The sequence below is a fragment of the Cottoperca gobio genome, chromosome 6, assembly GCF_900634415.1.
Source record: "Cottoperca gobio chromosome 6, fCotGob3.1, whole genome shotgun sequence".
Lineage (NCBI taxonomy): Eukaryota > Metazoa > Chordata > Actinopteri > Perciformes > Bovichtidae > Cottoperca > Cottoperca gobio.
In genome coordinates this window covers 6194888-6214521 of record NC_041360.1, presented here as the reverse complement: position 1 = coordinate 6214521, position 19634 = coordinate 6194888, and the positions used below count along the sequence as shown (strand labels likewise).

General features: G+C 41.6%; 1 protein-coding gene across 1 annotated transcript; it reads right to left on the bottom strand.

Moving 5' to 3' along the window:
• Positions 1-387: 387 nt before the first annotated feature.
• On the bottom strand, positions 388-18749 carry lonp2 (lon peptidase 2, peroxisomal). The gene is given in 18 exon segments (XM_029434114.1): positions 388-1698; positions 1788-1978; positions 2084-2291; positions 2766-2851; positions 4480-4619; positions 5659-5720; positions 5722-5786; positions 7148-7298; positions 8244-8385; positions 10942-11081; positions 11157-11275; positions 13046-13140; positions 13554-13717; positions 13802-13924; positions 14881-15012; positions 15143-15256; positions 16254-16389; positions 18261-18749. Coding segments are annotated over 18 exon segments (2532 nt in total). The 5' UTR covers positions 18494-18749; the 3' UTR covers positions 388-1467.
• Positions 18750-19634: the final 885 nt, after the last annotated feature.

Sequence of the window (19634 nt, the reverse complement as noted above, 5' to 3'; positions counted from 1 at the left end):
TTAACCCCTTCTTTAGTCAGCCCCTCATTAGAAGTACAGCTGTGGTTACAGACCCCACTGACCTCTGTGCTGACACTCGGTATGAACACAGTACTGGGAGGCCAGTCAAAACTATAACTGAATATATCAATACATAATATCGTTAGCTGAATTATTGAAATGAGTCAAAAGAAATATGAGCTTAATAATTTCCCCACCATTCAGTTCATCTAGTTGCTAAACAAACTGAGCAGCAGCCTTCTCAGCTAGCTGCTCAGTTAAAGCTAAGGCTAATAAAGTTATCAGAGTGTAAAACATTTAAATGAGCTAATTAAAAAGTTGCTTTTTTCTTACTAACTGATTGGAGGTCAATGGAAAGGTATAAAGTTTCAGATCAGTTTTTACACGTCATGTCAACTAGCAATGTTATTTATTGATGTATACAGTTATTACTGCTCCAACCACCTTCTTCTACATTTAGTCAGAAAAATTTGGATTCTGTCATAAGAATGTTTTTCCAGACAAATTGTTTCCACACTCGGGCAGGGCCTCAGTATACATCCTGTAGGACCAAACTAAACGCAGTCTTTTCATGTCAGTAGTTCTAAAAATTGTACAGCTCATACATTTCAAAATCTGTATTTACAAGAACTGCTAAAACATCCAGCAATTAGCTGAAATCCGACACTGGATCACAATGTGTGATTAAACACAGTCATTCGTTATCACCACATGCACAAACCATCGCAGCAGACTGCTTTGCCTTTACTTTTCAGCACAAACTAACAATCCACAGGAGTTGCATGTGCCAAGCAATGTGTTAATGCATTAATAAGCTCAGTTATTCGACTTGGCAACAGCAGTACTGTTAATATAATACAAATGCTCCAACATGACAGCACTCAGTGGGGACGTGACTAGACTGTGAAAAGCTGTTTGTGATTTACAGCATTACTTTTATAACTTCCCAGAACAAAGTTGTTGTGCACTTGTAAACTGAATTATCCTACAGGGCTCGACTCGACTGAATTGTAGCACTTAATAAAATAATAATCTTTGTACGGAAGAGTATTAGGGCCAGGGGGGATTTTTTAAATGTTATTTTGCATTTCAGGAATAAAGTTGAATGTTACTAATAAAGTCGAAATGTTTGGAATGAAATTTAAATATTATTTGGGGAACAAAAGTCAGTCAGAATAAATCAAACGACTAGCGTTAGCACATATACTGAAACTTCGGCTTTGTTCACGAAATGCAAAATAAAATAAAAAATCTTTTCCCTCTTGTTTTTCCCCAAACATTCTTCCGTATCCTTTCAACATGAAAAACTCAACAGCGAATAGATCAACATGACTTGTCAGGACAACCGCTGTGCACACGGACTCTTTACACGCTACAAAGTCAAAGTTGATGACACGCTCTCTGTTGGGAGTCTGTGTGTGTGTGTGTCTGTGTGTCTGTGTTTATCAGTGTGTTTTCATCAGTGTGTTACAGTTTGCTGATCAGCTGAGGCTGTGTGTGCGTGCTGTCTGTCCCTGGAAAGCCTCCGTCAAAGGCAGCGTTCAGCACCTCGTCCAGGTTTGCGGCTGTAACAAAGTCGAGTTTGGCTCGGACGTTAGCGGGGAGCTCCTCCAGGTCCTTCTCGTTGCGTTTCGGGAGGATGACGCGCTTCACTCCCGCCCTGTGAGCCGCCAGGACCTTGTCCTTGATCCCGCCCACCTGAGGGAAACAGACCAATCCGGTGTGTTCCAACTGGAAAGACTTATTTATACCGTATTTTAAATATGTGTTGAAACGCGAGAACTCACCGGCAGCACCAGCCCTCTTAGCGTGATCTCTCCCGTCATGGCAACGTCTGATCGGACCAATCGGCCACTGAACAGCGAGGCTAGGCAGGTCACTATGGTAACACCTGCAGAGGGGCCGTCCTTGGTGACAGCTCCAGCGGGGAAGTGGAGGTGGATGTCTGTCCCTTCAAGTGGGTCTGGCCCCCCCACCACTGTTCAAACCCACGCAAATGTCAGCTGCATGTTAATGAGCCTGTTTCACACCGTGTTGTGGGTTATTTGTATTTCTGTAAAGGCGTGTATGTGTGTGAACTCACTGTTGGTAAGCTGGTAGGTTTTAGCGTTTGCTCTGAGCCAGCTGATAGCCAGATGGGCGGATTCTTTCATAACGTCTCCCAGCTGACCGGTCAGAGTGAGCTGACCTTCTCCCTCCATTCGACTGGCTTCCACAAACAGGATCTCTCCACCGAGGGGCGTCCAGGCCAGGCCCACAGCCACACCAGGCAGGGTGAGCCTCTCAGACACCTTCCAACACACACACCCACACCCACACACACACACACACACACACACACACACCACACACCATCACACCATCACACCATCTGTAAAGCTGTAGTTGGTGGAACAATGTGAAGATAAAACAGAAAAACTTCAAGGAGGGTTTATCCTCTTCAAATATTCAGGAATAAATGTGAAACACAACGCCAAAATGACCTCACAGTTAAGGAGGGTGAGAGAAGTGGAGAGGGAGGTGAACAAAGAAAAGAGGGGTGGAGAAAAAGAGAAAAGGCCTCGGGGGACAAACGGACACATTAAGCTGTATGACGACATCAAGTAGCTGCTGCATTATTCTCACTTTATGTACAGCAGCTGCTGTGGAGCTGTGAGACATCTTCACATGCTGCCTTTATATTCATGAGAGTCGTGCAGAAATTTAGACAGGAAGAAATAAATGTATGTATTTGGAGGTCACAGGTGTGGTTTGGTCCTGCTCACCTCCATTTCAAACAGAGCATGTCCAAGGATGTCTCTCAGGGCGACGTGGTCGATCACTATGGGCATCTCTGGCGGCGCTGCCTTGTCTGAGCACATATGAAAATGATTAGAGGAAAAATGTTTCTCATTCATAACAGCTGCAACTAAGAAATTCAGCAGCTACACACACACTGATGTGCACACACACTGACATTGAACAAAGATGCACAGCAAATTAAACACATGCTGTAGATATAGATCAAACAGTGGAACTATGAACTATAAACACACACACACACACACACACACACACACACACACTCACATACTATCTCCTTGGAGAAAAGGTCAAATATATGCACAAGAACACACATCTTTTGCACGCACAAACGCAGGCTCGCACGCTAACCACTGTTTGTCCGTGACATCAGTTACCTGGCAACACAGAGGGCTTTCTACAAAGCAGCACAAAACCACTTGCTGATATACTGTGTTTATCCTCAGCTCTGTTCCCGCCCTTTCTCCCTCTTTCCTAAACCCTCCTGTAATAAGTCTATGATCAATTGTGCAGCCAAAATACCCTCAGACCCTTAAGGACAAAATTGTCCGCATTGAAACTGCTATCTGTGATCCCACCGGCCATTACAGCACAATATCATGCATCCTATTATATCAGGCTTTCAATCTCGAGACGTGGCTTTGATTGAGCCGATTGAGCCATTTCCCATGTTTGCCCAATGGGTTATTGCTGCTGTATTATGCGTTTGATGTAATGTTGTTGCTAATCATCGACATATCCCAGACTGGGAAAATAAAAAAATTCCCCCTAGCATTTTGTATAGTACATAAAATAATAAAAAATAAAACGTATGCTGTTGGTTTTTGTAGCACTATGTAAACAAACTGGCACTAAAAGGGTTAACATTCTGAAAAAGAAAGAATATTTGGTATTAATGACCAGGAATAAAAGATTTAAACAAATGGAAGATAATAATTAACAGTGCCTTAACGTCACTCAACATCATTCGTAAATATTTTAACATTTAAAGCGGCTGTCTCAGTCTGAAGAGCTGAAATGCATTTTGGAGCAGTGGAGTCCAGTAAGCTCACGTCTCATACTCAGAAATTCTTGCTAATCTAATATACCCATGCATTTCTGGCACACACAAAATCCACACATTTTGCAGTTGGAACGCACTACGTACTCAATTTTATGTCAAAAATGAGAAAGAATAGTATGTTAGTATGCAATGTTTATCACAGCCAATGCCAAGTTGAGGAAGCGAGGATGAAACTGTTCTGCAGTAAAAAGCATTTTGTAAACGAGGTGCACTCATGGCTGAGTATGTTACTACTCCGGGGTATCATCCCCGGAGTTTCTGTGTCTCATGTGGCAGGTTGCCACATTGTCTGGATCATGAATCGTGGCTGCGCCTGCTGCCCTGGTCCTGCTGGACACTGGGAAGCCTTTTTGACATTTTTTTGGGAAACTAAGGTATTTTTCAAGTGGGCTGCAATGTTATGTGAAACTGTTCTGTTTTAAGTCATTTATGTGAAGCTTTGTACGGGGCCCAGGTTGAAAAATACCAAAAGTGCATCATTTAATTCATATTAATTAACTTTAACGTATGCAAGTATGTACATGTGTCAGTAGGTGTCTTATTGTGAATGAGAGTGCAGGTCTGAACCGAGCCCACAGAGACACAGACAGAAAACAGCCAGCTCAGGCTCTTACCCCCCTGTTGTGTTGGTCCCTCGGGGGTCAAAGCCACCGTCTTAGTGACTCGGTGACCTTCAGCGACCTTCACAGCCACGGCTCGGCAGATCGCCCCAAACTTCCTCTCTAGGGAGCGCACCCCCGCCTCACGAGTGTAACTAAAAACGTGGGTAGAGATCAGGAACACAAAACGTAGACAAACAGCTTATTTTAAACAAGCCGCTATTGTCGGTCATCTTGGTTTGACCTGCAAATGTAGTGCCACACATGGAAAAAAAGACAAATAGAAATGACCTATTCAAACTGAACTGCATTTACATGCTCAAATACCTGAAGTCCTGGCAAATCTGACATCTCATACAGCATGTGAGGAAACTTTGTTAACCTGCCTGGTTTTTCTAAATCCTTCACTCCACTTAACACCAAAACGCTTCTGTTTCTTCTTCTCTTATTTTTTTTTAATGAGATCTAGCCAGTAAACATCCGAAGTATCCTTTGAAGGATGAGCACCAATCTATGTGCTGTTGGCTGTTACTATAGTAACCAGACTGGAGGGCGGCGAGTGTTGTACGGAGGCTCTGCAGGTCTGCAGGCAGCATACTGCTTACCATCTGAGAAGACTCCATGTTTGCAGATTTATTTTTTAAACATGCCCGACAGCTTGAAAGGCACACTGATGAATAGACTGGTCAGTTCACAGATAATTTGACTGTTTCCAGCCTCTGTCAGGATTCACTATAACTTGAATGCATCTGGATTTATCTAGAAATGTCACATTGGACTCTAAAACAATTGTGATTTTTCACTATTTTCTGACCAAAAGCTTAAGCAATCCATCCAAAACAGACCAACTGAAAACAATATTTTTTGCAGCAATCACAGTTAGCTGTTTTATAACATTCTACAATCCACAAAGAATCTGCACTGGAGCAGATTTCATGGTGTCAGACACGATAATAGATCTTCACAGTGTCTGTTTCAGGCAGATGCTTGCAGACAAATGAGGCTGCACTCATACATCTGGTTGAAAGATGTTCTCTCTCATGAAAAAGTCTCCCAGCCAGAGAAGTACTGGTCAACATTTAAAACAAACATTCGCTAAACCACATGACAAATAACACACTGATGTTATTCAGTAAGTGTCCTTTTCTCATTTTGCCCAGGGTTGTTTTTTTTCCAGCATGCGTTTGTGTTTACCTGCTGATGATATCCTGTGTGGTATCCTGTGGTATATGCAGCTGTTGAGGTGTTAATCCATGCCTGCTCCAGCTGGTTTGGGATCAGGTGTCGGTGAGCTATCTCCACCTTCTCCTCCTGAGTGTAGCCTGACACACACACACACACACACACACACACACACACACACACACACACACACACACACACACACACACACACACACACACAAATCATTCCTCTCCAAAATAGTAAATCATACTATCTAATTACATAAAAAATACACTCCACCGATTTAGCATTGCACTCTTATTATCGACAACATAGTCGGACTCACGATTAACCGTTTAAAAGTAGTAAGTATTTCAATTGCAGAAAACGACAAAGATATTGTCCGGACGAGGCCGGCGCTAAGGCATAAAAAGCCGCCCCAGGCTGCTAAAACACGCTCCATCTGACCGGTCCTTTGAAGTAAGTAATTAAATAACATTCATTGTCGTTATATGTAATAGTAGTACATCGGTAACCTATAAATGACCTCATCAGCAATAAATTGTTGGGTATGCATGTTTTTATGCAACAAATTGTGATTGGATACGAAGCATCTTTATTTATTTCCTAACTACAAAGAAAGTTCAATTGTACAGGTGCACTCTGCTTTGGATTACCGTAATTTCCGGACTATAAGTCGCAACTTTTCCCCCATTTTTCGACCCTGCGGCTTATATAACGGTGCGGCTAATCTATGGATTTTTACAGCTAACGGCCACTCGGGGAATTCCTAAATCTATGGATTTTACAGGTTACAGTCCACCGGATGCCTGAAAAGAGCGCGCAAAAGTAAAAGTGGAACCGCGAGTGGTACGAGAGACAGACGGACATTACGAGAGCGAGACAGTTTGTTCAGTGGGAGGCGTGGATGACTAGTGGCGATAAATCATTCACCAAAACTGGTCGCATGCGAAAAGCAACTTTCGCTCAAGTTTGCGAGTGGATCCTGACAGCGTGGAGGAGTGTTAAAACATCCACGATCACCAACGGGTTCCGAAAGGCTGGAATGCTGCGTGATGAAGAGGAGGACGCCGCCACAGCTGAGGCCTTTCAGGGGCTGTTCGATTCCGACAGTGACGAAGAGGAGTTCGTTGGTTTTGAGAGCGACATCGAAAGAGAGAGGAGAGTGGCTGACGAAGCCACCCTGAGCCTGTTCGTTTCCGACACTGAAGATGAGGACTTTGGTGGTTTTAGTACGCAGGAAGAAGACGAAGATGAGGATTAATGAATCCCCTCTGTGCACGAACCCTTACATATGGTAATTAAATATTAAAAAACCTGCGGCTTATAGTCCAGTGCGGCTTATATATGTACACATCAGTCAATTTAGCTTCTGCGGCTTATAGTCAGGTGCGTCTTATAGTCCGAAAATTACGGTAGTTACGTCGCCAGAGCAAGAGTTTGGCTCCGAGATCAAATGCAAAGTGGCGAGATCATTCCCGAGAGCACCTAAACCCACCTGGTACCTGCAGCACCTCCATCCTGTCCAGCAGCGCCGGGGGAATGGTCGCTGTGGTGTTTGCAGTGGCAATAAAGAGCACTTGGGAGAGGTCAAAGGCCACATTGAGGTAATGGTCTGTGAAGCTGTGGTTCTGCTCGGGGTCCAGGACCTGAGGGAACAGATAGAGAACGTTTCAGTTTGTGAGTTTTTAGTGTTTAATCAAACTTAATTTAATTCCTCTCATTTAGTTTGTTTTTACGTTAAACTTGTTTTGTTGAATCTTTTGAAAAGCGTTAAAGCGACTACCCAGTTACAATACGGTGTGTTCAGGTCGTAATGTGGAAACAACAAGGACGCTACAAAGAAGATGTATCTTATGGCTCAGAGCGTTTTATTGAACGTAACATATTATGAACACAATTAGGAAATTAAGTTCTGGGCCCATAAAAGAGGTAAACTAAACAGAAATGAACTTAAGCTATGCTAAATTATATTGAATTCAATATTTCTATTTGAGAAACAGAACATTTCTCACAAACATTTGACAACAAACATGGTTTGAATATCTTTCTGTGCGACGGCGATCACATCATTTGTTTACATTAGGGTAGATCTTGGACAGTCTGGCCTTTCTATCATGAGTTTGATGGAGAACCTTATGCACATGAAGCTGTCACCCATTTCTATATCTAATGCATTGCACAAGGCATTTAAACAAAACAGTGATATCTGTTTCCCAGATTCTTCCGACATCACATGAATGCAGCACAAATGGCCGCAATGTCAACGAGAGTGAAACATAATGTGTGTGTCCGCTCCAAAATGTAACGGGTTCTTCCATGGTCCGAGCTACACTCTTCCAAGTTTCATGAAACTCTGTTTTTAGTAGTTTTTTTTTCTAATTCTGCTGACAGACAAACAAAAAGACTAACCCAGCCGAGAAATGACCTCCCCTTTGGCAGAGGTAAAAAAATAATAAATAAGTAAAAAGGGGAGAAAGTAAAACAAATGGTCATTAGCAAAGGTTAGGGTTAATTAGCAGGTTAAGTTGAAGAATTAAATACTGATATTTGATACTAACACACAAGTCATCTGAGAGAGGAACAACGCTTACCTCTAGCAGTGCAGCTGCAGGGTCTCCTTGCAGGCTCTTCCCCAGTTTGTCCACCTCGTCCAGTAGGAACACAGGATTATTGACTGCTACCGTCTTCAGACCGTTAATGATGCGGCCGGGCATGCTCCCTACATATGTGCGCCTGGGAGAAATGAACTACTACCTTTGAACTACTGACAACAGAAGTGTGAAGTTGAATCTCATGTCTACATTCTTTTTTGTCTTTTATAGCACGGTCACGCCGTTATCGACTTATTCCAGAAGTATGTGTTGCGTTAATAATACAATACTCAACAATAATAAGGGAATGCAGACACAAAGATCTCTGTGACAAATGCAAACACGTCTCAAGCATTTGCGAGATTTCAGATTCAGATTTCTGTCTACCTGTCAGATTATTTAGTTGAACAAATTGAATAATTGACCCTTGAAGATCTTTTAAATCTTTCTCCCTTGCACTCCTGCTGTTGGTATGCCGGACACATGTTTCTCATCTGGATGAGAAAAAAAAAAAAAAATACTAGATCAGGAGTCATCTAAGAAAAAACTTGAAAGAAATTAGAATAAAATTAGCTTAATTTGTCTCCTTTTTTGTCAGTGTTATGATCACGTTTGAAATGTAACCCAAATACTCCAACACACATCAACAGAGCAAATATAAGATCCACCATCCAAACAATATATTTAAATTGCTAGTAGGGAACACCGATGTTTCAGTTATCCTTGTCCTGCAACCAGCTTGCAGAATCACATGCTGCTCTAGAACAAAGACCAACCTGCAGTAAATCGAGTTTTCAAAATATAAATCTCCTTTAACCAGTCCAGGAATTCTTGTCTTCGAGATGTCTCAGAACATATTTATATGCATGTGTGCCAGACTGACCTCAACCTGTGTAGAGAAACTCCACCCCTCTGCTCCACAAAACTCACCATCTACACTGTACTCATAAGACCTCTGCTGTTACAGACTCTCCAGTAGAGTGATACAGTGCATATAGAAAGTAATCATACCCTGTGAAAATCTTACACACATTACACCCTGGAAATAAAAATAAATTAAATATAACTTTTTTGAGCTGCATGTACACATTATATCACCTTACAGGTCATTTAGCAGACGCTCTTATCCAGAGCGACTTACAGCGAACTAACTACAGGGACAGTCCCCCTGGAGCTACTCAGGGCTCAGGGCCACAATGGTGGCAGCCCTGGTATTGAACGTACCACCAGACCACTAGGCCATCACCACCAAAGCAAAAAATAACAAACAATTTGTCTGGACAATTATTAAAAATGAATTACTGAAATACCTGGTTTGGATAAGTAATCAGCCCCTTAGAGCATAGGTCTTCAACAGGGGGTCCGTGGAGGTACTGTAGGGGGGGTCGCAAAATTGTTTGTAGATTTTTTTTTTTTTGCTTTGCCATTCACATTCCCTCCTCCGCTGTACTTCGCGAAGGGCGGCGACACACACCTACACTCAGAGACAGAGTGGAGGAAAGGAGATGGATGAACTAAAATACCCCCCCCCCGTTGCACGGACCTCTTCAAGCCTCTTCTATACAATATATACAGTAGGGGGTCCTTGGCCTGAAAAACGTTGAAGACCCCCTGCCTTAGAGTATACCATTATAAACTTGCTCAGGTGCAATCAATCAACTTCCAGATCAAACACCAGGCTAACTGCCCCCCACCGGACATCCATTGAAGTGATTTTGATTACTTCAGAATCAAACCAGCTGTTTCTTGAGCATTCCACTACATTTCACCATGGTTGGAAAGGTGCTTTCAAAAGGCCTCCAGGATAAAGTTGTAGGAAGGCACAAGTTAGGTGAAGGCTACAAAAGAATTTCAAAGGGTTTAGCTCTCCCTCTGAGTACTGTTCAGAGCATCTTTAAGAAGTGGAAAGTGTATGGCACCACCAACACCAAGCCTAGATAAGGCCGTCCGTCTAAACTGGATGACGGAGTCAGGAGAAGCTACCAAGAGGCCGAAACCCAAAACGCACCATACCTACTGTGAAGCATGGTGGTGGCAACATCATGTTGTGGGGATGTTTCTCTTCAGCAGGGACTGGGCACTTGGTCAGGATTGAAGGGAAAATAGATGCTGCCAAGTTCACCCACATTCTTGAGGAAAACCTGCATCCTTCTGCTAGACAGCTGAAGATGGGCAGGTCATTCACCTTCCAACACAACAACGATCTTAAACATACCGCCAAAAGAACAACGCAGTAGTTTAAGGATAGGAAGGTGAATGTCCTTGAGTGGCCAAGTCAGAGCCCTGACTTAAATCCAATAGAACATCTTTGGATGGACTTGAAGAGAGCAGTCCATCGCCGCTCACCACGGAATTTGACTGAACTCGAACAATTCTGCAACAAATAATGTGCAAATATTCCCCAATCTAGGTGTGCAAAGCTAGTAGATAGAAATAGATTGATGGCTATAATTGCAGCAAAAAGTGGCCCTACGAAGTATTAAATCAGGGGACTGATGACTTTTCCAACCCTGTTATTCTAGTTTTTCATTTTTTATTCATTTTCAGAACTGTCGCCTTTTTTTATTAGTTTGATGTTGCAAGGCTACATTTGTAAATAAAGAAGGAAAAGCCTTTTTTATGGGTTTTGATTTCAGGCTGTACGACAAATAAAGTGACTATTTCAAAGGGGTATGATGATTTTCTAAAGACACTGTACCTGTGTCCTCGGATGTCAGACTGGTCACAGATGCCTCCCAAAGCGATGCGGTGAAACTCTCTGCCTAGAGTCCTGGCTATGGAGCGTCCCACACTGGTCTTACCGACTCCTGGCGGCCCCACAAAGCAGAGGATAGGTCCCTAAAGACAAAACAGCAGCATTAAATTCACAAATAAAAGATGTGACGCGTTGTGACAGCGATCTATGAGACGCACCTTCAGGGAAGTCTTCAGCTGTCTCACAGCCAGATACTCCAGCACGCGTCTCTTCAGCTTATTCATGGCATAGTGATCGTTGTCCAATAGAGTGCGAGCGGCTTGGATGTCCAGGCAGTCTAAAGTGTGTGTGTGTGTGTGTGTGTGTGTGTGTGTGTGTGTGTGTGTGTGTGTGTGTGTGTGTGTGTGTGTGTGTGTGTGTGTGTGTGTGTGTGTGTGTGTGTGTGTGCGATGAGAAGAAAGAGAAAACATCTAAGTTAGTGAAGGTGAGACAGTGATGTAGGAGCTACAGAAATGAGTGACTAACTAGAGAAAGTGAGATAGAAGAAGATTACAGGACAGTCAATCAAATCAAATTTATTTATATAGCACAATATCACAAATTATACATTTGTCTCAGTGTGCTTTACAGACTGTACAGGATACGACACCCTCTGTCCTTAGATCAATCCTCCCATAGGAAATACTTTGGCTATGACCTCTGACCCTGCAACTAAATTAACCCTGTGCTGAAGTCGCTGATCTGAGGTTATTCGTTATTGAGGCCGTCTGCGATCAGTAGTCTAACACAAATATATTATAGTGTCAATGTTTTAAATGTATTGGCAGTAAGCCTCATATTCTGACTAGCCAGCACAAACACATCTCTTTGTATGGTTCACTGTACCTTCTGTTCGGGGGAAGATACAGGATGTGAGACTTTTAGGTTAAAGCTGCATTAACTGATGTGTTTCACTGTAAGGGGCAGCAGAACACTCTGTAAACACAACACGGACATATTATCACCTTTTAGAAAACAGTTGCCTTTTTTTGCTAATCCGGAGCAACATTATGATGGCGCCACACCAGAGGATATTTGGGCAAATTTTGGGTCAGATTCGCCCCTCCTGAAAATCGTGGGGACGCCCCCGAGTCAAGGCTGGTCTGTACAGATTATCTGCCTAAATAATCCTGTAGTGTGAGGGGTTTACAGACATCTTAATGTTAATGGCTGGATCAGTCTCCCCAATTTTGAATTTGATATTTACGACTCTGTTACATTTGAACATCTTGGTGACTGCGACGTGAATAGCATTATCTTAAGTTTTCTGCAACACCGCTAAATTTTGATCACGTGAGTTTCTGTGAGATCTCAGGTCTATCTGGAATAATTTAGTATAAAGCAAAGTCCTACGTCTCAAATTAAAATAAACACGGTGAAATCTGCAAATGATGTCTGTTGTGTTCCACGTTTTCAAAATCAGTAAAGATTTGAAAATCCTCTGTAGTGCACCAGATGATGGATGTAAATCTAATAGTCACTCTCCTTTCAGCTCTGCTCGGCTTCACCAACTTTTGTGTAAAATATCTGACTCTTTAGAAGTTAAATGCTTCACTCTGTTCCCTCGCTAGTTGCTAACTTTCCCTGTTTGCTGTACAGTACAGGTCAGAGAATTTTTGCTGAAAACAGCTGCTGCTGGTGACACCATATGAGCAGTGAGACTGAGCCAAAAGAGTAAAAGTTGTGGGCCGTAAAATCAAAACCATGAGCTGAAAGGTGCTAAAACACTCTGAGCTGAACTACAGAGTCAATTGACAATTATCTGTGGCCGACGGCGCAATCAGACAAGGAACTTCAAGAGTCTCAGCTGTTTATGACCAAATTTTGAAGCGGCTACGTAACCTCTTGCATGCTCTACCCAGACGTGTAAGTGAGAACACTTCTGATACGGACAATCTGCCGTTGCGTGCTACATGTGTGAAAGGGAAACTCCAGACAATGTGCGGATCCGATTCTACAGATAGTGTCCAGAATTCATGTGAAAATACTTTAACTGAAGTAGTATTAGAGATCTCATGCAGTATCTGAGGCATTCGACATATTTAGCTTGTGGACTTCAGCTGTTTACCTTTGGTGCTTTTGCTCCATGGCAGCTCTACCATCAAATCCAAGTAGTTTCTGGTCAGGGCATGCTCAGGCATGGACTGAGGCATCTTTTTCAATCTGAAAATATACATATGAATGAGATTAAATGTAACACGGGGCAGACTGTGGACCCAGACTTATCAGCGAAATCACGTATTAAACGGAGAAGTAGGGTTATATATTCAAGACAAAACCACATCTGAGTAATGATTTGAAAGGATCAAAAGGGTTTCAAATGGCTTCTATGTAAACAAAAAACAAGCTTTGTTCTCATAAAAGCCTTTTTTAAATGAATAATTCCCAACATGTTCCGAAAAAGTATCCGCATGTGGCATTATTTCATCAGAAAATATATTTGTTTTTAGAACTGTGCAGTCAAAGGTACAGTTTGGCCAAGCAAATTACTGCAAATAAAGACACATTTTAAATTGCAACTGTTTAAATTGCAACATTTCTGAAGTAATTAGGACACCAATGTCAGGACTTGTCACCTCTTGAGCTCTTTGAGGCAAACTTTATGTGCAGCTTCAGGCATCTTTGCCCCGTGGACCTTCCTTTCCAAGGCCGCAGTGTCATCGCCATCCTCATCTTCATCTTCCTCATCCAGGTTGAACTGCCGGCCCGGGAACACTCCACCTTTACGAACTGATAACACCTGAGCAGAAACACAGAGAGGTGAGCGGTTGTATAAATACTGGCATTGTTGAAAGGAAAAGGAGAAAAGCAAACGTTTTGTTACCCTCTTCTCATTGTCAGGACTTTTCTTCCTGGTTTTCTGCAGCAGTTTTAGTCCCTCTATCTGTTTGGTCAACATGGGCAGAGCCTTCTTAAATCGCTCTTCCAAGGTCAACGCATCCAGGACCTTTGTAGTGCACATGGAGAAACAAAAACATGGGTTCAGAATACATTCACTTTAAAAAAAAATGTTTACATTAAAAAGTTTAATGTGTAAAATATGCCAGAATTTAAACTGTTGCAGAGAATTTATGTGTTGCAGAGATATCTACTGAAGTTAGCTAACTGACTAGCTGCGCTCGTATGCGGGTCGTTTTCTAGTTTCTTTGGATTTAGTCTAACTAACAAACTAACGTAACATTACACGGACTACAGCCCCGGTTAACATCTGTGCCCAGTAAACACAGATGATTAGTCCCACGTAAAGATTATAAAATAGCAGAGTTTTTTGACCGACTCTCAGATTTTCACCAGTTTGGGTTGAATTTTTTGTCATTTAGCAGACGCTCTTATCCAGAGCGACTTACATTGAATTAACTACAGGGACAGTCTCCCTGGAGCAACTCAGGGTTAAGTGCCTTGTTCAGGGGCACAATGGTGACACCCTGGTATTGAACTCACAACATTCTTGTGTTGTATTTGGAAGCCGTACCACTAGGCCATCACCACCATTATTCTTGCCGACTGACTGACTGACTGACTGACATTACACAGGAGTAAATGCAATACACAATATAAAGAATTAGAATACAATGAATATGCCAAACTACTAAAACATAAACATAAGAGATTGTATGGACCTAGTTCAGATGTGAAATACTGACCCCTGTTTCTTTGGAGCAGATGGCTCGCAATTACACATTGAACCCTTAAGCCCACTCTACTAAATGTTGTAGTATTAGAGATTTTTTCCTAGCATCAAAAAAAGATTGGGACAGTTATACCAATACACCCTCGCTGAACCAGGAACACTGCACTGCAATTTTCACCGCGATCGACTCATTTCTCTACAAAGTAAATAAATACAAATATATTACATCTGAAAAATTAGAAAGATGCTGTAAGCACCAAAAAACACTTCACCTGCAGTTTCTCCATGTTTGAGGTGCGGATCATGGAGGCTACCACATCAGGTAGAGTTTCTCTTGGCAGACTGTCCAACAGACGCCGGAACTTAGCCACCACTGGAACTGACATGTCCAACATACCTAACAACTACACACACACACACACACACACACACACACACACACACACACACACACACGCACGGAGACACGATTTAGCGTGTTTTCATTATCTACAAGATTAGGACAACAGACAGTGAATTGTGAAATGCACACACCTGTACGGCCGCCTGGTAGAACTTGTGGGACAGCTCTCCCAGCTCTCCATCTTCCACTGTGAGCCCCTCTGTTGCTGGGGTCGTGTACTGCTCCAGTTTATCCAGCTGCTCCACCTTAAATGTTTTCCAATTAGAGGCACACATTGCAGTCATCCACATTTGTATTTGTGAAATACTGAGTGACAGGTGCTTTTGATCCGATATTGCCGATAACAAAAGGCGCTATTAGTAATGACGCCCCAAATTAGGAATGCAACTTTGACAGTGACTAGATTTACATGCACAAAATATGCCGGATTTGGCCTCATTCCGAAAAAGACAATATTTCTACTAAGCTGTTTACATGGTTAATACATATGAATATTACACTAATATTGCCATTCACATACTCCTACGTCCTACAGCCACGACCTTTAAATAACTTCCATTTCCCTTATTTTCCAACTGCAGTTGGAAGTTTTGCAAATCTGTGTTCTTCACTTTACAGCTATGCACAAAGAGGCGAATGCACTGTATATATGTCGATGCTCCTAAAACCCGATTGATATCAGCCTATCCAATATCAGTCGGAAAATGCTACATTCTGAATAAGGCCTAATTCGGAATATATATATATATATATATATATATATATATATATATATATATATATATATATATATATATATATATATATATATATATATATATATATATATATATATAAATATATATATATATATATACATATATATATATATATATAAATATATATATACATATATATATAAATATATATATACATATATACATATATATATATATACATATAAATATATATATATATATATATATATATATATATATATATATATATATTTATATATATATCTATATATATATATATATATATATATATATATATATATATATATATACACTTTCACTGGATGAGTAGTATTAAAGGTTCCCTGTTCAGACCTAGTAGTGCTATTTATCTATGAATGGGTCCCAGTTTTGTTTCTCTCATGTACGCCCACAGGGCAGCTTTAACTTTAACCGTTAGACATTCTCACAATGATGGGATTGTTGGTCCTAAATAAACTTTTGTCTGATATAAAATCATGTTTACCTCTGCAAGGACAAAGGGTCGCTCCTTAAGTAGACTGGACACCCTAAAGCGGCACAATCCGGTGATGAGGAGGGTGTAATGGGGCTTTGGCCAGTTGCTGCCCACCACCTGCACTGCTATCCCCGCTGTACCAATTCTACAGAGAGACAGACAGAGAGAAAGTGAGAGTGAGACAGAGGAGGTGGGTGATGACAGACGCCTCACTGGAGGATGGATCACGGCCACTTTGGCCTGTTCTGAGCTTCGTGGTGGCATTATCTTGTACTAAACGATAATGTACCCTGGTTGTTTCAAGTTTGTTCAGATTCAGTCTTCACACCTTGATCTGCTCGGGACCTCTCTGCTGATTTGGATCAAACAACTCTGTACTCATCAGTGAGTGGGCTGTAGTGTGTGGTCTCTAATTGAGTCTCACGTCAAAAGCCAGTGCTACATAGTGCACTGAACCCAATAAACTTACGAAAGTAATTAAAACTGATTCAAAGCGTTATTTGCAGTGACACAGATTTATTCACACGTTGACTTGGTGCAAAGTGAAAACACTTCCAGAAAAGACAAACTAGATTAACAGTCCTTTAGTCTCTGGGACTCAGTATTACGCTGACACGCGATTGGTCAAAACACTTGCTAGAGGTGAGAACTCCACAAGTACTGACCCAAACTCAGGAAATCTTTTTGTGTAACACAGCTCCAATAGTTTCTTAACAACTGAGCAGCTTGAGTTGCTACAGTCGGTGTGCACGACAGCAGGACATTGTACAACTTGTAGTTATGCATCGATACGCCAACCAGCAGCTTCGGAAATGTTGCCTGACTCAACAACCCCCTTCCACCGCAAAATATGTTTCTGATTATGGATTTGCATAATGCGAAACATAAATTCCTGGATTTAATGTGAAGTTAAGTGGAACTGGCAGCCACCACCAGAGTAGATGACTACAGTTATGCATGGATGATGGCTGATGTGAGGAACCTTCTGAAGGTGCTGAGGCTCTAAATCATAGACATATGTACATATGTACTGTCTAAAGTAGAAAGCTTATTGGAAAACCAACATTTAATCCCTCTTTCACCACAGTGTGGTCTACCATAACAACACAAAGACAGGGCTGTCAGATTATCTTCTTTGTTTCTATTCATAAATTCACCCTATGCATTGTGGAGCCTTTAATCCATCAATTTGAACTCCCTATATATGAGCAGTGGGAGAACACAGTGCAATGCTACGATACCAAATTGAGTGCCTTACCCAAGATAGCAGTTTTTCCCCCCAGTAACAGTGGCTGAAAGATAGACAAACAATTGCTACTTAGTAGCCCGCAGGTGAAAGGTTGAAGTCCACCTCTCTGTGCTTGACTACAGAGCCACTGCTAAACTGTAGACTTCTCTAGAACAAATCACACATTCAACTTCTTTCAAAAAATGTAAACTGTGCATAACACAATGGGACACACAGAGATGGGGCGACCCAGAGCCGTAAAACAAACACGGTTTGGATTAGATTAGATTAGATTAGATTTAACTTTATTGTCATTGCACAGAGTACAAGTACTAGGACACGGCTACTTAGGACATGAGCTTTATGTTAACTTACACTAACGGTGTGCAGTTTTTTATTTCATTAACCTATGAAATTAAAAACAATTTATAAAATAAATGTATTTGTAGTTAGATAAACTACCATATTTTAAACCATTCTGTTACATGCTGATGGGAGACACCTAACATCGAGTTGCCCTCTTTTGGGCAAGAGCACAAGCACACATTTATACAGAAGAAGTTGTTTACACAGATTTGAGAAGTCTGAAAATGTAATACTTTAGTGTTTATACTTTCATATTTGCCTGTATAAAATCTCGCGACCCCTAAAGTTTGAAGGGGATCCCGTACAGTCAGCTGGTAGGCCTATGTCTCGCCTCCAAAACAACATCAACAGCACTTTAACAAACTCAGGAAATGACTCAACTGTTTACTCTCTATTCAGATACATAGCTAAACGTTTATTACTTATGCAAGGTGGGGAGGTCATCGGTGTCTTGTTGTGGGTCTCTGGTGTTAGGAATCACTCCTATGATTGTGCTTTTCAGAGAAGTCCCCTTCAACAGCCGCTGGCTGACCAGCTGCATGTTCCGCGGAGAGTCCACGCTGATTCTGACGGTGGAGCCCGGGAGGAGCACCCCTTCATGGGTCAGCAGCAGCGGGAGATGGCTCGGTATCTGAATTCCGCCATCGGAGGCCATTGTCCGATGTCTACGCACTGTCTATATTACACAATACTTGCAAACAAATACGCACTCCTGCTGTCAAAAGTGCAAGACATGCGTTAACCTTAACATAAGGCTTCCGAAAAGTACTTTCAAAATAAAATGTTTATTGGTTACACGTGTGAAAATAAACGAAGCACTTGTTTAAAGATAATGTTACTGTAACTAAAACGCTCACTCGTTTTTGCACCGTTTTCCCCCTGGAGTGGGATATTAAGGATGCTTTTCCACTCACGACTTCCTGTATTCTCTGAATTGTCTACGGTAAGTACACAGGGACAAACTACGTTATTGCATAACATTAACGCTGCGACTGTAGTTGCAGTCAGTTTTCAGCTTTTTTGTTATGTAGTCAGTCTCAATATTAATACATTTACAGAGATGTATTCATAAATGTATTTTGGGATTTATATATAAATGATCCTCTCCACAACTTTTCTTTTTCAATTTCACACAAAAAAAGAAATATTTATTGTACATAATGGAGAAAAAAATCCACAGACCCATATTTCACTGTCATGCTACTGATACATCAAACTAATACAGGCTGGTCATGTCTCCTCTGACAACATGATTAATTGTAACATTGACATTGCAAGCCAATGCATTGATTAATTATGACAACATTAGCTAGAAAGTTAGCTACTTGCCAAATTAACTTAGCTAATATCAAATAGTAACACACCGGGTGCAGGTGGTCTTTCCTTTGACATCAAGGAAGTAACCTTCAGTCCAGTTGCTGCATCCCTTTGCGGGATCTTCACAGATGTATCTGCCCATGTTTGATTGTTTCAACACTTAGCTGGGGTTCACAGGCCTAATGTTTCGACCATTTCGCCAAAGCTAGCTGTCTGACTAGTTTCTGCAGGGAGATTCCTTTCCCCCTGTTCCCATTTATTACTCTTTCTGAAAAGACAAAACACATCTGCCTCAACGACTACCGCCCAGTTGCACTCACCTCCATCATTAAGAAGTGCTGTGAGCGGTTATTCAAAAGCTACATCACCTCCTCCCTGCCTGACTCACTGAACTCTCTGCAGTTTGCTTACAGGTTCACAAAGGACATCATCGCTCCCCTCACCCACCTGGATCAGAGGAACACATATGTGAGAATGCT